The sequence below is a fragment of the Cylas formicarius genome, unplaced genomic scaffold, assembly GCF_029955315.1.
Source record: "Cylas formicarius isolate icCylForm1 unplaced genomic scaffold, icCylForm1.1 PGA_scaffold_1__22_contigs__length_36826433, whole genome shotgun sequence".
In the NCBI taxonomy this organism is placed as follows: domain Eukaryota; kingdom Metazoa; phylum Arthropoda; class Insecta; order Coleoptera; family Brentidae; genus Cylas; species Cylas formicarius.
This window is the reverse complement of record NW_026844264.1, coordinates 19,878,466-19,897,790: the sequence shown is the minus strand read 5'-3', so window position 1 is coordinate 19,897,790 and position 19,325 is coordinate 19,878,466. Positions and strand designations below refer to the sequence as shown.

General features: G+C 33.2%; 1 protein-coding gene across 1 annotated transcript; it reads left to right on the top strand.

Annotated features, from left to right (window-relative positions):
• The first annotated feature begins 682 nt into the window (after positions 1-682).
• LOC132696040 (profilin) lies at positions 683-19,220 on the top strand. Its single transcript, XM_060660579.1, has 5 exons — positions 683-774; positions 823-979; positions 13,534-13,705; positions 17,508-17,607; positions 18,042-19,220. Exons 2-4 carry the CDS (start codon positions 869-871, stop codon positions 17,603-17,605), a joined length of 381 nt encoding a protein of 126 aa, XP_060516562.1. The 5' UTR covers positions 683-774; positions 823-868; the 3' UTR covers positions 17,606-17,607; positions 18,042-19,220.
• Positions 19,221-19,325: the final 105 nt, after the last annotated feature.

The following is a 19,325-nucleotide window of genomic DNA, read 5'->3' as shown; positions in this document are numbered from 1 at the left end:
TTATATTGACGTATGTAATTTAGATGTGATTTTATTTTGTGACCACCACCTAAAATAAATTAAATATTTTTTGGTGTTTGTTGATATTCGAGAAATAACCATAGGAATATGTCGAATGAATAGTGTATGCAAGAAAACTAATCTTAAATTAAAGATTTTCAAAAAAGGGGAAAATTCTTCAATTATTTTGAATAATTTTAGTAGGTACGTATACGTTTTAGCAATTTTGCATTTTGCTTACGGTTACCTCCGCACTATAGGTGATGTTTCTCAATTTCCAATAAGTTATTTATGAGTATTGCCGATTAGTAATTAAACCTCCGATTGTAGAAAAAAAAACACTGTTTCCTGTGTGAAACAACACGTTAATGTTTGGAAAGGGAAACATTATCCTAAAGTATTAATATTTTGAAAAACCAAACCAAATGAAAACAAATATTTTGATCGCCAGACAAAATTTTAATCTTTAAAACAGACAATTTCACTTCAATCTTATAGAAGCGAATTTGGGTGCCGTCTCGTGCTACTTGTAATTACTATTTATAAAATCTTTTAAATTAAAAAAAAATAGTAGTTTTTGGAATGCCATACTTTGAACGAAAAACACAACGTACGTTACTTTCAGAATTCGAAATAGACCGCGCCCAGTTACAGTTGGCAACGATGGAAATTCCCCGTTGCGCCGTCTCAGTCACGTTAGGTTGTCAACACTCGCTTCCGTTCTCGAATCCTGCTCTGCTAGACAAGTGTATTCGGCGTATTCGGCTCTTGCTGGTAATACCGCAGCAACTGCTGGCGAAAAAAATATTTTAAATTTTTTAGTGTTAGCTTCGTGTGTGCCGTGAATTTAATTAAACTTTAGCAAAAAATGAGCTGGCAGGATTACGTTGACAAACAGCTTTTAGCTTCTCGTTGTGTCACAAAAGCCGCCATCGCAGGACACGATGGAAATATATGGGCAAAATCCGATAATTTCGATGTGAGTATTGAACCCATTTCTCTTAATTATTTTAAAATATAACCAAGGAAAATTGCCCGTTTAATATGTTTTCTGTCACTACCTGTAGTTTTTATGGGGGCTATTAACCGGTTACAGAACAAAAGAGTTAGGGTTGGGTCAACTATTTGACGAATTGAAGGAGACTTTACGTTTATTAAGAGTTAAACTGTGTTTGATGAAAGTCCATAGCGTTTGGTTTTTCGTTATTTCAACGCAGTTACCGTTCGTTGCAGTGGTGCGATGGTCTGACAAAATCTTGCCGGTTAAGGACAAGATGGCTGCCAACCCATACGGCAACGTGTAAAGTAAAATATTCGCGTATGGTCTTTGTCGCTGGCTCTTCTGTTAAACATTGTGCTCCTTCATTGTATCTTGAACTAAAAATGATATTAGCATAATTTTTATTTTCGAAAATTATTGCTAAATCCTTGTAGAGGAAACGACATATCTATCTGACTATCTCGTTTTTTTTTGCGATAGTGAAGTTGCGGTTGACAGACCAGTTTGAAGAGTTTCTACCCGTTTCCAAATTTGGCAAACTATGTCGTCCTACCTATTCGTTTACGTGATGATTTAAAAACGCTAGTAGATGAAGTTTTTCAATTATTGGTTTGAACTTGTACTTATATTTAGAATTGGTGAGGTGTCTCCCTCGTTATCAATGGCATTTTTCATTGAATAAAATAAAACGTCGGAAGGGGTTACTGAACGTAGTGGTTGGTATTGATCCGGGCAAAACGCCTATTTTGACGTCGCGGTGAGGATCGGCGGTCATAGTTGGTTGTGTGGAAATTCATCAGACGACGATGCACCTACACGCATGCAAATAAATATCTTGCTTATATTATGTACCAGAGTTTAAAAATTAAAACGGTTTCCCGGGAGAGCAGGTAATTTCTGTGCAGGTAGTGCTTTTATTTTCAATATTGTTTTGTTTAACTTAAAGTTTTGTTGTTTGTGTTTGTGAAACTAAGAGATCTATTCTGCTTTTCCACTGAAAAACAAAATCTCAACAAAACATTACTTGCCTATTTATATTTTTTTTGCTAAAGAAAACAACATTTAGAGGATGATTATGTCTAGTTTTCTAAACTGTTGTTTTGGATTTGTTGTTTTGAACGTTGACCTTGTAATCATAATTAAGTTTTAGGTTCATGCTTTTCTTATGTTTGTCCCAGTAAATAACGAGAAAAACACATCGAAGTCGGTGAGAAAGTTGAGTCATATGCAAAAGCAAAACATTTTGTCCAGTGAATTCATCTATAGTTGTTAGTTATGCTAGTAATAATTAGTCATCATTTAAATTGTTATTCCTAAAAGTTCTGACTAATTTTGATTCTGTACGAGTCAGGCTTCGGACACAATGTGCGATTATTCTTATCACATCAAAATTCCGGTTTCCTTTAGACGAAAAGGAAAGTTATTGTTTGCACGCGATGAGCATTGTGTTAGCCCCTCCTTAAATTTGAAAATATTGATAAATACAACTTTACGATCGGGTGAAGTGAGAGTTTTGGTTAGTTACGCACCTGACATTGTCCCATTTGCGTTTTCGTTGATATAATTTCTTGATCACTTAATTGAATTTGCAAGCAAGGGTTTCTTATCTATCGTCATCGGCATTCTCTCGATATTTTTTATCTGTGTGTGTATGTATTTTCGTACTTGTCGAGATAACCCAAAGTAAAATAAATAAAACTCGTAAAAGGGTTCGTGGATTTCACCTTTTTATGAGTAATAAAATGTATTTATCTTAGTTGGAGAAGGCTGTATTTTGACTATCCTTGCAACGTTCGTCGCTAAAAGTGTGTTCCACCATTTTTTGGACCATATAACATTTTATGTATGTGTAACAGTATTTGTACTCCAAAATTGTAAAGTGCTACCTAATCATTTTTGTATTTTAATCGCTACATAGCAATTTAAAGAAGTCACAACAAATGTTAAATAAAAACAATAATATTTTTGCCACTATTTTTTTTATATAAAAAAACTGTTAGTGTTTTCTTTTTCGTGTTTTGATTGAAACATAATTACGATTACTATTGCTGTTAAACTTACTCAGAAAATTAAAAATTATCGCGTTTACAGCAAAAAGACCAAATACTTGGTTAAACTTGGTACCTGGTAAACGGGGAATTAAATTAAATTTTTGTTTTATAATTCTTTCAATTTGTTTTGCGTGTTATTTTTTTTAGTTTTTTTCTTTTGTTAAACCTCGTTATCTCTATATTTTATTTTTTGGTTATCGTAATTTTTTTGGTAGAACATTTAGAGCAAAAAATGTTGTTAATGGTTGTCAATTGAAATATGCATTTTTAAGTCAGCTGATGAAACACCTCTTGTTTTGCCGTCTTCGCAATCGTTTGTCTCTTCATATCAAGTTATTTAAAATAAAAATAGATTTGGAAGATCACCTGACGGTTTTGATGATTTGGTACTTTTATTGTACCCATCAACCGGCTACAAATTTCAAATTTAACTTTTTTTAACTAGCAGTTTCTTTTTAATAAATATTTAAAAAAATGTCCTGTAGTTATAGCTCAAGGAGAAATATCTTTTGAATGACGCATAGTATTTTATTTATATATTATTATATGAACATTATCTGGCAATTTATTAGCACTTTCTTTATCTTTTTCAAAGCAAATGTTAATGTAGAGACGAACTTTCGCAAGGACATTGCATACATACTTGTTATGGCTTTTCATTTGCACGTGTGCTATTTAAAAGCAAAGTAGAGAAAATCGACTTTTATTGTCTATTTGCTGTTTGCCTTGCTTTCATTTTGTTCCGGGAGTCTAAAATTGGACATGAAGAACAGCAGAGATGCTTTCTCGTAGTAACGCTTGAGAAAAGAATGGTTCAATACGATTCTCCGTTTTTTTATCGACTTTTTTGTGAAGGGTTGTTCTTAGATTCATACGTATATTTTCCATGAATTATTTATTTTCTAATTATTTATTGCAAACAATGGCATCATCTCCAAAGCCGACATAGTTATATCAGCACAAAATTCAATTTTTAGAACACCCTAAATTAATACTGTTCCCACCTCTGTTGCCACTTAAAAAAATCATTAATACTCCTTTGAAACTCCCCCGTACAAAACTATTTGCACATTTTTTTAAATTGGTGCAATTAGCGTCTCAAATTGTCAAAGTTACTTTCAGTTTTACTATGATATATAAAAATTTCAAATTTGTTTTAAGCACATGTTTTGTGGTTTAGGTGTCTTAGTATTTATATTCATTCAATAGGCATAGGTCATTGAATCCCTAAAGTAACCCATGTTAAGTAAACGTATAAACGATTAAGGATCGTATCGCAGTGGGTATAAAACTAACCAAAAAATGTTACTAAACGCTAGACAATTGTTTATTTGTGTTTTATTTGCGTAAGTCAAAATTAGCATTTTTTCGGGATTATTTTTTATTAATTAAACCAAAACTAAAGGATATGCAATCAATGACTTGTGACTCACAAAAACTCCGACAAGATCAACCCGTGGTAGTGAATTATATAAGACTTCGGTATTAACTTTCTCAACTCGCTAACAAGTTATTCGTGTTCCTCTGTGTTTTGTCTTCTTATAGTGGCTCCTTAGAGAATTTTGCGAACTGAAGGTGGTGTTTAGACGTATTGTTTACCTATTCTTTTTATCATTTCGGCGAGGCCTTTGATGTAACGTACGTTGGTTATCTTTTTCTGCAGTTTCTACTCTTGTCTGGTCTACCTCTTTCCAGACCTGTGCCTACAAAATTTGAACGGAATGGATGAGTATTCGTCTGAAGGTCATCCTTGATATAAGTATTTAGTTTCTGATTATAACGTCTATTCGGACTTATATAAGATTAGAGCTCTGTCTACCGGAATTCTAACGATAGCATGTTTTGTGATTTGGTAGCGGTTGAACGATAAATCGAGATATTTCTTTTATTTATATTCATTTAGTATTTAATGTTGGCCTGAAGATCACTGGAGATACTTGACCACTTAAAAGATTGCGAAAGTTGCGGCATAAAATGGCATTTGTGTGTAAGCCACTGTAAAAATAGGTACTTTTAAACAATGGCGTGGCAAAAACATTTTACTTGATATAAAATTCAAGACTTAATTAAAGTATTAATTAAATAATATGACTCAACTGTGTATGCTAAGCACCCAAAATATATGAAAAATGTTACAGTGACTTATTTTTACTTTTTTTACCTGCTAACTCTAAAATGACGTTTCAAAAGTCGTTAATTTGTGAATAGCATGTACGAAACATATTTTTTAAATCGCTTATGAAAAAACAATCTGCAATTTTGACTCTGGTATAAAGTGTCCCTTTGGCATGGATTCAGAAACATATTTGTTATGTTGCGAGATTTCCTCGAGGTTGTTTTCGTTCATTTCTAAAAATATCTTTTTGCTTAAAATTATTTTGTCAACCTCAGATTTACTGCCGAACGAACGATTTTCGCATTTTCATGGACGTATTTGCGATCTTATAATGCTAGCCGAAAACACGAACAGTTTAACGTCGCATTAAAAAATGGCTACCAATACATTTCGCGCCGTATGGTGCGCGAGAAACAATAAACACGTTCCATGCGCATTTCCATATTTTCTCCAATCGCCCATTTTGTAGCAACATTAAATTATGAATCATATTTTATAGAAAACTCCGTACTGCACTGTTTTGGCAATGTGTTTGTAAAAAATACATATACGGTTGCCGTGTAATGTTTGAAATAATTAAAATGGAATGCACCAGCTTTCAGTGTCCGAGGCTTACGTAAATTGCGTATTAGCCACGTTCGCGTAATTAGTTCAACAAGATAAAATAATTTCTGTAAGACATACCGAATTTGTAACTTTCGCTAATGTAGAGCCCGAATTAAACGCTATCCAACCAACAAACCAATTTCATCTGATGAATTTCGGTCAACATTTTTTTACACTCTTTTTATCCAGCGTAAGTAAATTTATATGTCGTTTAAAGGTAGGTGCCACGTTAAGTGTCGTTCTAGTATTTTTACTATACCATAGTATTGTCCAGAATTAAGACACACGTATGCATAAAACTGTCCTTTGCTTGAAATGCAACTAAATTTCGAATTCTTTGATGCGCATGACTGTAAAATAGCTAGTACCTTAACCGCAGGATTTTAATTTGAAAATAACCCTATTAAAAATATATCATAACGCTAATATATGCGTTTTCTATTTTATTATGGACAGCGACTTCCCCAGATTTGACGTTGCTTGATTTTCATGTTTCGGAAACGCCTGAGTTATATTTTTGCATATAATTTTTACTTTCGCATGTCACAATCTCTATGGAGTTTGTTTTCCCTCTTGACCTACTTATTGATCCAGCGATATCAAAACGAGAAAATATTTTGCATTTTAAGTGTTCTAATTTGTCTAATCTATTTTGTTCCACCGGGTTAATAACTTTGCTCATTTCACATGGTTTAATTTTATGTTATCATCAGGCCAAACATGGTTTAGTGCCATTTTGCGACTTGCAAAATTTAATGGTAGGAAGTAGAAAAAAAAAGTATTTATCGCTATATCGCAACGTGAGGTAAAACATTTGAATATTGCGATACACTTCGAAAATAATCCCAATTTTCATGCAGTGAGAACTTTTTATCGATGTACTGTATCTGTTATACACAATAATTTCTTCGTAAGGTAAAGAAAAACAATTCACCCGTCCTCCGATCTTGGACTAAGAAACTAGTTCAAGGTCATCGACAAGGTGAGTTGGCGCTAGTCCTGACGAATTTCACGAGTTTCTCCCACGTTTTTTTTTGCATTTACGTTACGGATGTGCGCATTTATCCTCTCGGATTCCCTGCGCTGCTAATATGTTGTAATTATTATCGGACGTATAATCGCCACCTCTTTTGGTTGTACGCTTTTCATTTCAGCAGCGGTTTTCATCACTTTGCCGGTACGTTACGCGCTTCGTTAGTTTCGACAGTGGAAGTTATCCATTTCGCTACGCGTTAGTGCACTCGGAACGAAATTCGGTTGCGCGTATAAACTCATTGGGCATCGGTTTTTATCGTTGGCTTAGTTTTGCGGTTAACTTAATTTCCTGGCGTAGATCTTCCGCTCCTTTTTGCTGCACGTTGACTGGTATTTATTCAATGTACATTGTGGGCCAAACACGTTGTTTTCGTACGAGAACGCATTTTATTTGAACAGGTAGAAATTTTTGTATGAAAAACCCACTAGTTCAAACGCCCTCAGCAAATGTTCGTTCCGTAGAGGGCGTTGGTAAAAAATTTCCAATTTTAATATTGGTCTACACCTTTTTATGTGGAATACGGAAATGTCAAAAGTTTTCACAGGTTCGGTTAATTTACGAGTAATTGAAATGAAATGAGTAATATGCAAATGATATTATTGCATGTTTTTGCATCTGTGAAACGAGCTTGATATTACATTTTTTCCACTTCTTATCCATTAAACATTGTCGCCAGCCATTTCCAGCGTTTCCGATATTTTGGTCATAGGTTAGGAACGATCGGATATTTCTGCTCTTTTGGTGCTCCTGACTAAAGTGGAGAATTTTGCGAACGCCCTCTGGTACCAAAATGGTTACGATTTTTTTACTAAAACGGAGGGTCGAAATATTTCTCTCTTCAAATAACATGTGGTGCGACATAAAGACTACTTGTGTGATCCACGCAGTACGAGGTAGTGCTAAGTGATTGAGGGACGTGGATAGGCGTTTCGGAAAAGGATTGTATGAGAAGTTTCTGAGAAACTGATTGACAACTAAAAAAAAGACGGAACACAAGACAAATTACGCTCAGGTGCAAAGCAATTCGAATTACAATGGCAAATTTATAGCATTCCATGTAGAATTTTAGTTTTAGAAACGATTCGCTCAGCCTTGTACTCATCAAAAAAAATTCCGTTATAGTACATATACAGTGTGTCCAAGATAAGGATGCACAGCATGGGGATCTCGGAAACTATAAGAGATACAGTGTCGGTTAAATTAGACAAAAGTTGCGCATTTTGATACCGAACAAGATCCCGTTTTACAAATTTGGAAATTCCAAGCCGTTCCGGAAATATCCGAGAAAAACCGAAATATTGCGATTTCGTTTTTATTATTTTTTAAAGCTATTTGAAAAGATATGAAAAAACGGAAAACACTTTTCCATTGGCACTTTTTAATCTCTCCAAATTGACGTTAACAAATTTTCATTACAGCGTTTCGATTCCATGGAACCACCATCAACTTTGATTTTTCTTATGGGACGGAAAAAAAGTACACACAGTATTAGGTTGTGCTTTTCATTGCGAATTCAACGATGTACGATACAATACGGTTACTTATGTTTTTATCCAGAAAAATGGATTTTTAATACATTTCAGCATTTAAATGGAGTAGGCCATGACAAAATGACATCCAGTCAATTTCAATGACACATTAATGTTATTTGTCTTTGTTATCAGTCGATCATAAGTTTATTCCTTTAGTTATTGTTTTTGTATTTTTATTGTTGTTGTCTTTTTCTAATTTATTTTGTTCTACAATGGAGGGAGGTAATTTTACAAACGAAGAAAAATGTGATATGCTGTCTTGCTACATCTGATGCCAAAGAAATTGTGTGGAAGCCGAGCGTATGTATTCTAACAAATACCCAGAGCGGAGACAACCTGACAAGAGTATTTTTCGGCGTTTGTTATTTAATCTGAAAGAATATGGATCATTTAAGAAGCCTGCATTATCCCGACAAAAACCTTCCAATGAAGAAAACCAATACATTGTTCTACAATCTGTTATCGAAAATCCACAAACTTCTACCAGAGAAATTGAAGACCAGAATGGGGTAGCTAAATCTACAGCTCAGTTTATTTTAAGGAAAAATGAATTTAAGCCTTACAAATTCAGAATATGTCAAGGATTAAAACCGGGTGACGACGAACGACGTAGACATTTTTGTGAGTGGTATACCAGGATGTGTGATGAGAGTTTTAATTTTCCATATAAAGTGATTTGGTCTGATGAAAGTATGGTGACCAATAACGGTATTTATAACAGGCGCAATACACACTATTGGTCGCAACAACATCCACGTGTTAATAGACTATCCAGACATCAAGTTCGCTTTGGGTTTAATATTTGGTGTGGGATTTTTGGTAGCAAGATTATAGGCCCTATTTTCTATAATAATTCCTTAACTTCCGAGCGGTACCTTGACATCTTGAGGCACGATTTAGAAGATGCCTTAGATGATTTACCGCTAGGCGCTGTGCAAGGCTGCTGCATAACTCCAGAGAAGTTCGCCAATATTTAACTGAACGGTTTGATGGAAAATACATTGGGACTTACAGTGAAACCCCTTGGCCTCCAAGGTCCCCGGACTTAACTCCCTTGGACTTTTTCTTATGGGGCTACATAAAAAATGAGGTATTCAAAGAATGTTTTGACAACGAGGAACAATTACGTCAATCAGTACGAGCAGCGTTTAATAAAATTACTCCTGAAATGTTAAGTCGTGTTTTGGAGTCTACCGTGAGACGGGCGTACTTATGCCTAGAAAATGGAGGTCATTTATTCGAACATTTGTTATAGAATTTGTTTTTCATTAACTTGTTGGATTTAGTTGTTATGTTAAATGAACAGTTAGAGTTAGTAAATAAATAAACACATTAACTCGAACTTGTCAACCATTTTCTTTTGCCTTTCATCGTTCGGATCTCATGGCCTACTACAATAAAATACTAGAAATGTATTAAAAAGCCATTTTTCTGGATAAAAACATAAGTAACCGTATTGTATCGTACATCGTTGAATTCGCAATGAAAAGCACAACCTAATACTGTGTGTACTTTTTTTCCGTCCCATAAGAAAAATCAAAGTTGATGGTGGTTCCATGGAATCGAAACGCTGTAATGAAAATTTGTTAACGTCAATTTGGAGAGATTAAAAAGTGCCAATGGAAAAGTGTTTTCCGTTTTTTCATATCTTTTCAAATAGCTTTAAAAAATAATAAAAACGACATCGCAATATTTCGGTTTTTCTCGGATATTTCCGGAACGGCTTGGAATTTTCAAATTTGTAAAACGGGATCTTGTTCGGTATCAAAATGCGCAACTTTTGTCTAATTTAACCGACACTGTATCTCTTATAGTTTCCGAGATCCCCATGCTGTGCATCCTTATCTTGGACACACTGTATATTTTATAAAAAAAAATTCTGTTTAACGTTATGTTCTTCTTAGCTATATTATTCGATTTTCAGGTATTTTTGCTATATTTAAAACAATGTAACCCCTCTTTTTTAAACACAAAGTTATTTCAACATTGTATCATTAACATTGTTTACGTTCGAATATTAAAATTATATATGATTGTCTAACACCGTATAGATACTGCTAATAAAGTTTAATAGTTTTAGCGGTGTTACCTTTATACATACAATTCTTTTGTTAGCTAAGTAAATGCACTGCCTGATTCTTGTAATAGTTCTTAATGCTATCCGCTCCCGGAAATTACCAACGTATGTGTCGGCGTTTACTGTGTTAGTTAAAGCGTGCAGATCTCCGTTTTGATGAAGGGTTTGTGTTCTACATAGCCTCGTCTGCAAATAATTACTCTGTCGATTAAACAGGGGTAGATATTTGGGTCGTCCCAACGAGCTCTATATTGGTTTAAGTCGCAATAGGGAACTAATCCATTGTATATTGAACCGTATACTATACATGTTTGTGTATCGTGTGTCGCCACATTTCTAATTTATTTAAAAAGGCTTATATCGCTCAAAACGCTATATGCAAATAAACATGTAATTTTAAAGTACGAAACTCTGAATCATGCACCCTTTCTAAAGTTATATACTGTCTTCCATTATATTATCCATTCTTAACCGTTGCTGATATTTCCGGGATTTTACCGCACGGGTTTGAGAGCAAACGTCGTAGAAAAAGTGGAAACAATTTCAGTCAAGCTCTGAAGAAGCGTCGTAAAAGAAGTGGAAACAATTTCAGTCAAGCTCTGAAGAAGCCAACAGGATGATTAGCGAAACGTTAGCTAGCTCGAGTCAAAAAAAAAACCGACGGAGGAGGAATCTAGAAGTTTTATAAAAAGTATTACAGTAGCCTGTGGAAGTTTCTTTGAAAAATTAATTCATCAATTTTTAAAATGGAACTTCTTCCACTTCATTATTGACCTTGTATTGAGTGAATTAATTTTATAATATATGAAGGATAAACCCAATCACTGCATTTGAATCCAGTAATGTTACATTTGGAAAAACTATTAGTTATTGTGGTTCCCTGTTTCAGTCAAGCTCTGAAGAAACAAAAAGATGATTGGCGAAACGTTAACTAGTTCGAGTCAACAAAAACCGACGCCGGACGAATCCAGAAGTTTTATAAAAAATTTGTGAATTGATGGTCTTGTTGGAATCAAACTTTTCTAGTACTGACAGAAGTAGTAACACTAAGTCTTTAGCAATTTGAATTGATATCTAAATTTGGTTTTTAATAGGGATCTGAATTCATGACATTTACAATTATCGAATCCGGAGCCTTTTATTTTGTTAGTGTATGAAGTAATAAGACTATTTTTTGATTTTGCGCTTATTAAACTAACGAAATGTCATAAAAATTCATTTAAGTCATTGACGTGATGGATATGTGGTGATAAAAATATGAGCTTTATTTAAAATTTCAACTAAAAATTGGAAACTTTTCTTTAATCCCAGGGTATTAAGTCATAATCATTACCTCCTTCACTTCGGCCATCGTAGAATCAGTCCCGCATAAATTTTATCTTTCGTCGTTGCCGTTCAGTTCGCAGATCTTTCGTCAGAACCCATAATTATTAGCACTCGAACCTTGTAGACCAAAGTAATCGTGTAGTGCTAGAATGACCCTAAAATTTTTTATCAACTAACGGCCACGGAACAACAAATTTAGTGAACCTAAACGAACCAAACAACAAAGTTATTCTTATAGCTTATTTCTTTAGAAAAAATCTTTTTTAATAATCTTGATAAAAATTATTTAACTATATAATCCGTGATAAAAAACTATCCACGGCAAAGTTTGTTATTTTTAATCAACTTATGGAGCCGTCTGCGCGCCATATGGCAGAACAACAACTTCTGTTAGTTTCTCTGTATGTAATGTGATCTTTAAAAACGCGTGGTACACACGGCATCGTGTTCCTTACGACCGAGAAAAATACGAAAATGTAAGTCAAGATCGTACAATCGCATGGTTTGTCCCCGTTTGTAGCCACTCTATCGTATATTAAATTAAGAAAGGTCCAATGATTTATTGATCGATAAAAACACGTTTAGAATCAATCTATGATTACCAGCGTGAATGGAACAAATAACTGTCAAATTTAAATTGCCAGCACCCTAGAACAGGTTACGTTGTACCGGGTAATTCATTAGTATCTGGCCATAATTCGGGCTTTAATCTCATTTGTCTTCCCTGTTAAAAATTCAGATCTTTAAAACCAAAATCTAAAAAAAAATTGAACACAAGAACACGGGAGAAACTTAAATTTAGATATACAGCCACCGTCATCAAAATTTTTAATTAAATGTTCTCTTCCTCGCTTTCTTATAATCGTTAGGGAGTTTCGTTTTTAATGATGTTAACATCTCTGCTGTCTTTTCAATTGTTTTGACTTTTTCTTGTTATGAGACATTTTTCCGTTCAGTATCATGTTATCTTATTTGTTATTCTATGGCAAGAAGTGCATACAAGTTACAGATTTAACATGTAAATTGATATCCATAATGGATACTAAGTATTTTTAGAAAAAATTGAGCACTAGTAGTATGAGCAAGACGGCGACTGGTTTATTATATGTAATGAATAAACCCCAGTCGGCCATTGCTAACTTATTTATATCAGCTAGTTTTGGGACCACTTCTTAATTCACTAGTTAAATTCGATCACAACGTTTTAAGTGACACCTTGCAATTGTACAGCCTTATCTATCATTATTTATTAATAATATGTCAATTGACCACTTCTTAATTGACGAGTCAAAAAATGTTTAAAATAATATCTTGAAAATTTAGTAGTAGTGTTATCTATCATTAATTAATAATTATCTGTATTTGAAAATAAATTATAATTTCCATGCTCCCTGTTTAAGCCCTTTAGTTTACTTTTACTGTCTTTGGGACATGGATATCGAGCAGTGGAAAGAATGAAGGAATTAAACTTTGATTATTTTTGGTTTTGGAGTTTAATATCCATTGCGTAATTTCCATTAATAGTTAACTGTAAGACAAACATTTTGACTTATTGTAAATATAGTTTGGTTAGTTTTGATTGTTTCGATTAAATAATTGTATTAGAAAATTTATATATAAAAATCAAAATTTGCTATTTACAATCAAGTGCATCGATTATTTCACACAGGCCACTTACACAGTACGCTATTTTTATATAAAGTAATAGAGAAAAGAGTGTAGTGTTTTCCAATTTCTATGCCTTTTAATCAAAGAAGATTGCTCTTAAGTTAATCATATTTTTTTTCAGGTTTCGAAAGAAGAGCTAGCCAAATTAGTTCAAGGTTTCGAAAAGCAAGACATCCTCACATCCTCAGGTGTCACGCTTGCCGGCAACAGATACATATACCTTTCGGGTACAGATCGAGTAATTAGGGCTAAACTGGGCAAAGTCGGCGTCCATTGCATGAAAACAACACAAGGTAAGAAAATGCGAACATCTGTATTATATCAAAGTGAACCTCGTATGCAAGACCACATTTAACCTAGTAGGGACAAGGCCGGGTAATAACTATCCGATGACTAGCAAGGTGATTAGTCACACGAAATTCTAATTTTATATTCTCTGACCTGTTTTAAGTTATATTTAGGGACCTCTCTTAGTTTTTAAACAGTTGAATTAATACGCGTTGGCCATATGTCGTATACAAATTCGTAAAACAGCTCGAAGCTTTGCTCTCCCATACATGGAGTGGTTAAAAATAAGCGAACATTCGTGAAAAACGTTGCGGTTAATTAAGGAATCCGCGCCATTTATTTTTAAAATGCATATGGGTCAACACTCCGTTCCAATAGATGCACTTGCCAAATTATAAGCGATTTATTCGAGTAAATGTTTTTTTTGTTTTGGACAATTAAAAGGCCTGCAAAATGTATACATCGTGATAATTGGCGTTAATAATTAACGATAAAGACAAATTAGTAACGCTGCCTTAATATGTAGGAAATGTAGTTTACCGTTGACCGACCATCGACCTCCTCCTGCTTCTCGGCCCTATACTAAACTCATTTAATGTCGTTTTAATTCTAGGTGGAACCATTCTAGGGTTCAAAAAATGCGTATGAAATAATGATACTGCTAACTAATTTTAGAATAACTCCTTACAAATACTGCGTTTTCTTAACCTTACCGTTAATTTATTTCATTATGTTTTTAGTTTGACTAGCAAAGTAGAAGGGTAATTTATAAATTAAAAATACACCCTTCTGATGTTTCAGTCTATTTTTGTCTATTTAGAAATATAATTAAAACTATAACTAATTCAACTAAAATAATGGCTTGTTATTTAATTTTTAATTTGAATTAGACAAGGCCAAGAAGCTTAAAACTTTTCTGAACCCATTTTGTGAAAGTTTCTGTATCCCATAGAATTCATCGACCAAGATTAACAAAAAATATATATTTTTCTACTCCCGGTCTGTAAAATACCTAATTACCCACCGATCTAGCATGCCAAGTCAGTTTCGTTTCCCATGAATCCGAGCCACTTCGGACATTTCCTGGATTTTACCGCACGGATTTGCGAGCAATCGGATGTTTTCGGAGATATTTCCCACGCTTTGAATTTTGACGTTTGTCAATTCTGACGGTCATGTCAGTGAATGTATTCGTGTTGTTTTACGAAAATGGACACAGAAATTAACGGTTGTAGAAAAAGTATAGTATGCAACACGTTCGGTAAACTTTTTAACTCACTCGTTTATTAAAAACTCGCTCCGCTACGCTCCGCTCGTGTCAAATAAACTCGTGGGTCAAATGCCGTTTACCGCACTTGTTGCATAATATACTATTATTATACTGCCCGCGGATTACGCTATGTCTATGTGAAACACTGGGAAAACATTTCACCTGACTTGAAGCTATGATAAGAAAAATATATGCTAAATGGAAACCGATATGTGATATATGACATGTAATTATATTTTTGGATCTTATCAAAAATTCTGAAAATTTTGTGTAACGATACCATACCTAGTTTGAACCGTCTTGAATTAAATGTAAAAAGCAATTTAAGCAAATTAAATAATTTATTTGTTAAAGTTGTGCCTTTCTGGGAATTTCATGTTAATGTTGGTTTGTTAATGTTCATTTTTACTGTACCTACGTACCAGTAAACGTGCTAATACGAAGTTTGTACTGCATTATCAATTTTTGAAAAGTGTTTTTCGTGGTATCTACTATATATTGATATTGATATTTTTTTTATTAGTAAATATTTAGCAAAAATTTGCCTTGCAGACCAACAATACTTCCTTCCTTTAATTGGATGATTTTGGTTTTTGTTTCTTAACTTTGCAACTTCTATCCTCCGATCCGATTATTCGAGTATACCTAAATAATCTGCTTTTAATTCGAAACGGTTGAAAACACGTCTGGCGTCTTATAATACTTCTAGACTGAGATTACAAAGATTCACACTCCTAATTTAAATTTTAGGGCATAATGTTTTAAACACAGCGGTAAATAGAACCGTCAAATCTGCAAGGGATTAGTTTCAGACATACAGATTACCGAGTTCTCCGAGATGTTTACTAACTTCTAATGTTTATGATCACAGTTTCCGTAAATAGTTTTTGTGTGTCAAGAAATAAAAAATTCAGTTTTCTTAATAATACTTCCTACCATTAGAAAAATAAATAAATTATAATAATATAAAAAAACTGACCAAATCTAGACCCTAAAATAACTTCTCCTTTTTACGGTTTGAGGATTGTGAGTGAATCTTATTTAAAATGTCCTTCTTTTTCTATTTTAAAGGACTATTAGGTTAGATATCTACCATTTTCTATTATATTCCAATGAAAATAGGATGTTGCTCTATTCTTTCCAGAACCAAACAGTTTTGGTAATGTTAGTAGTAATTGGCCCTGTAAAAATGTCCACTACTGTAATTGTTTCACCTATCCGGACAATTTCAGTTATTATTGTGTATTATTGCAATAAGAACATTTGAACAAATGAAATGCATAATATGAGTCAGCAAATTCTTCAAAGGTTTAGGCACCGCTGCGATCCACTGAGGATTTTATGTCCGCCTAGAATTTTATAAAATTGTATTAAGTCAGTCACCAGTCCAGCTACTCTACTCTGGTTTGCTTGGGCAAGTTGAGCCAGCTTGTCAACTTGTCAACTTGAGGATTCTGGATCTTTTGAAAGACCATGGTTCTAATCACACTAACATTTGCTGCTTCTTGACGGATACTTCCGGATTTATTTACTCTCTAATATTTTACATTTTCCGCCAATAGTTTGTCCGGAGCCATTGCCAACAGAACATATAACTATGGGTCTTACATATGACTCAATAAAATAAAACTTTTATGGTTTTCTTATGAAGTGTGTTATAGTCCAGTTTCCAGAGGTACAAAAAAAAAATTATAGAGCAAACCGGATTACTGGAGTGGCCATTTTAACGAGTGTCCAAACTACTTTGCAAAATATGTATTGTGCTTTTGTATTTTTACAATATTTTAATGATGGATATAAATACCAAACGTGTACAAATTTTTAATTCTTATTAGTGATTTGTTTCTTTATTTGAATATTACGAAACTTATTTGTAATGCTTAGTAGGTAGAGCCTAAAAATAGCGACATTGCCGTTGCAACAAAACACTAATAAATTAAATTCTTTCCATTGGTTGTTTTAATGATATTATGGCACCTTTATCACGCGACATTGTTATTTTTAGTGGTTGAGCGAACGTTGTTTTGAGTTTTATCTTCGCATTCGAAGATAATGGGAATAGCGAGGGCATTTATAAAGAACGTTATTCGGGCAGGCTTCCTCTGAGGCTTTTGTTTCGGACAGACATTATCTAAATTCCTACCTAGTCGAGTCTCAACGTAACCGGAGCTGTCGGTTTTGAAGTGCATATTGTTATTCGAATGAGTCGCTAAGTAATCAATTTTCTGTAAAATGTTGCCCTAAGTTTGATTAATTAACTGTTTATATTTGTAAATCAAATGAATTACAGTTTAAGTGTTGGGCATCAAAATAATACACCGGATCCAATGTAACAGATACTAAAATGGTGAAAAATCATTAACTTCTTGGCTTTTGAGAAACAGCGAGCAACCACATGTAACAAACCTCCATTGTGATTTCTTAAATATATATTAAATCTGTGCTGCTGCTGTTGGAAGGCTATTAAATTACCTTATTATTCTAAATTTTCGGGGAGGTTAATTCATTGAAATATCTTACCTTTTTTTGTTTTATAGCTGTGGTAGTTTCCCTATATGAAGACCCAATTCAACCTCAGCAAGCAGCGTCGGTGGTAGAAAAGTTAGGTGATTACCTGATTACTTGCGGATACTAGAGGTACGTATTCATTCATTTAATAATTTCCGTTATAATTGCATGGTGAAATCGGTACTCGAGTTAATCTGATCAAAGTACATAAGTTTTATTTTATTGTAATAATTACATGATACGACACGTCGAAAACCTCATTGATGTAATTTTTTGTTTAATTTTTTTTATTGTACTTTAATTACGACATTGTTGCCTGTGCAAAAATACGTATTTTTTGTGTAGCTGTTTGTAATGGTTTTCGATTGATCACCATGTTCAAAACAGTTAAAAGATCAGATATATGAAATGTAATTTGAAAACACGAATTAATCAATGTGTATTTTAATTTTAACATTTAAATTTTTTTGGGCAGTGAAAAAAAATCTATATTTTTATTTTGCATTATCTGAAAACGTTTGTAATATTGCTTTAATGTTTTAATAATTGTTATTTTGTTTCAGATAGTGTGTGCCGCTTCAAGCAGCCATGCCACGCGGCAACAAAATTAAATGATTAAAGTTGTTTTTTTTTATTTTCTACAGTAACAGCGAAAGCAACATTCTTATACCTACAAATATAATTTTCGATTACATGTTATTATTATTATTATTATATAATTTCGATTTATTTTATTTATCTTAACAAAATTCGTTTTTTTTTTCAAAATTTGCTTAAAATTTGAATAAAGTTTCGTTTTCTTTAAAATTTTATAGTTTTTATCGTACAGTGCCAGTCTATATCCTAAACAAAATAGTTGATTTTGAAGAATCAAAGTATTATTTTGTTTACGATGTAGCTCGCAATAAATTGCCAATCATATTTTTAGACTGTGGTTCCATTTGATTTCATTGTTTTTTTTTTTAGAATATAGAGTACTATAGATTATTTTTTGAAGCCCATATTATATATGTATGCGCTTTGGGAAATATGACTGTATTTTTTAATTCGTGTTAGCTTTTCTTATACCATGCTATCTACTACATATTTGATACTGAACCTACAGATAGGATTTTTTAATAAAAAAAATCTCTAGTCCCACTATTTTTTTTTAATTTCCTTGTCCTGTGTAAAAATTGATGTTTGAACTACAAAAGCACAAAATAGAAATGAAAAAGGACCCGAATGAGAATTTTGTAATGTTTTTTGAAAAAAAAAAGGAACAATAAAAGTTAATGCAAACGAAAGAAAATCTGAAAATTAATTTTGCGGAGTCGCATTCGATTTTGGTGGGGTCTGGACGGAGAAAGTGCGAAATTTTTAACGTCTGTTTTTTTTTACTGCTTCGAAGTAATCCTGCTGAAACAATGGCTGATATAAATGCTTTGTATTTATTGCACTAGTTTTTTCAGCCACTATAGTTTGACAAGAATATACTATGGGGACAATTCATATCAACAAAGGTTTACATCAGTCCATTTTTCAATAACAAACTTTGGTAAACACCCGCTCGTGTTTTCCAAAACTTGTTCTTTCGCTTCTGTCATATCGATGTAGTAATAAAATGCTCAGAAACATGTTAATGATCAAAATGTTTACCCATTATTTTTTCATTTTAAAAACTTCAAAAATGTAGCTGTTTTGAATTTGCAAGGGATAATGTGTATCTAAATTAAAACGTAATAAATTTGTATTATAAAATATATATGTAGTATTATTTGAATTTTAGATTTTACATATTTGTAGGGGTTATGACTGGCTATTTGTGCAACAGGGTAAGTTACACGCTTGCAATTTTTTCTATAGGA

What these genes read in the sequence shown, in the direction of transcription:
- LOC132696040 (XM_060660579.1), top strand. Translation starts at nt 869, where the DNA reads ATGAGCTGGCAGGATTACGTTGACAAACAGCTTTTAGCTTCTCGTTGT. An exon ending in CAAAATCCGATAATTTCGAT is followed by an intron (nt 980 to 13,533) that starts GTGAGTATTGAA and finishes ATTTTTTTTCAG; the next exon opens with GTTTCGAAAGAAGAGCTAGC. An exon ending in TTGCATGAAAACAACACAAG is followed by an intron (nt 13,706 to 17,507) that starts GTAAGAAAATGC and finishes TTTGTTTTATAG; the next exon opens with CTGTGGTAGTTTCCCTATAT.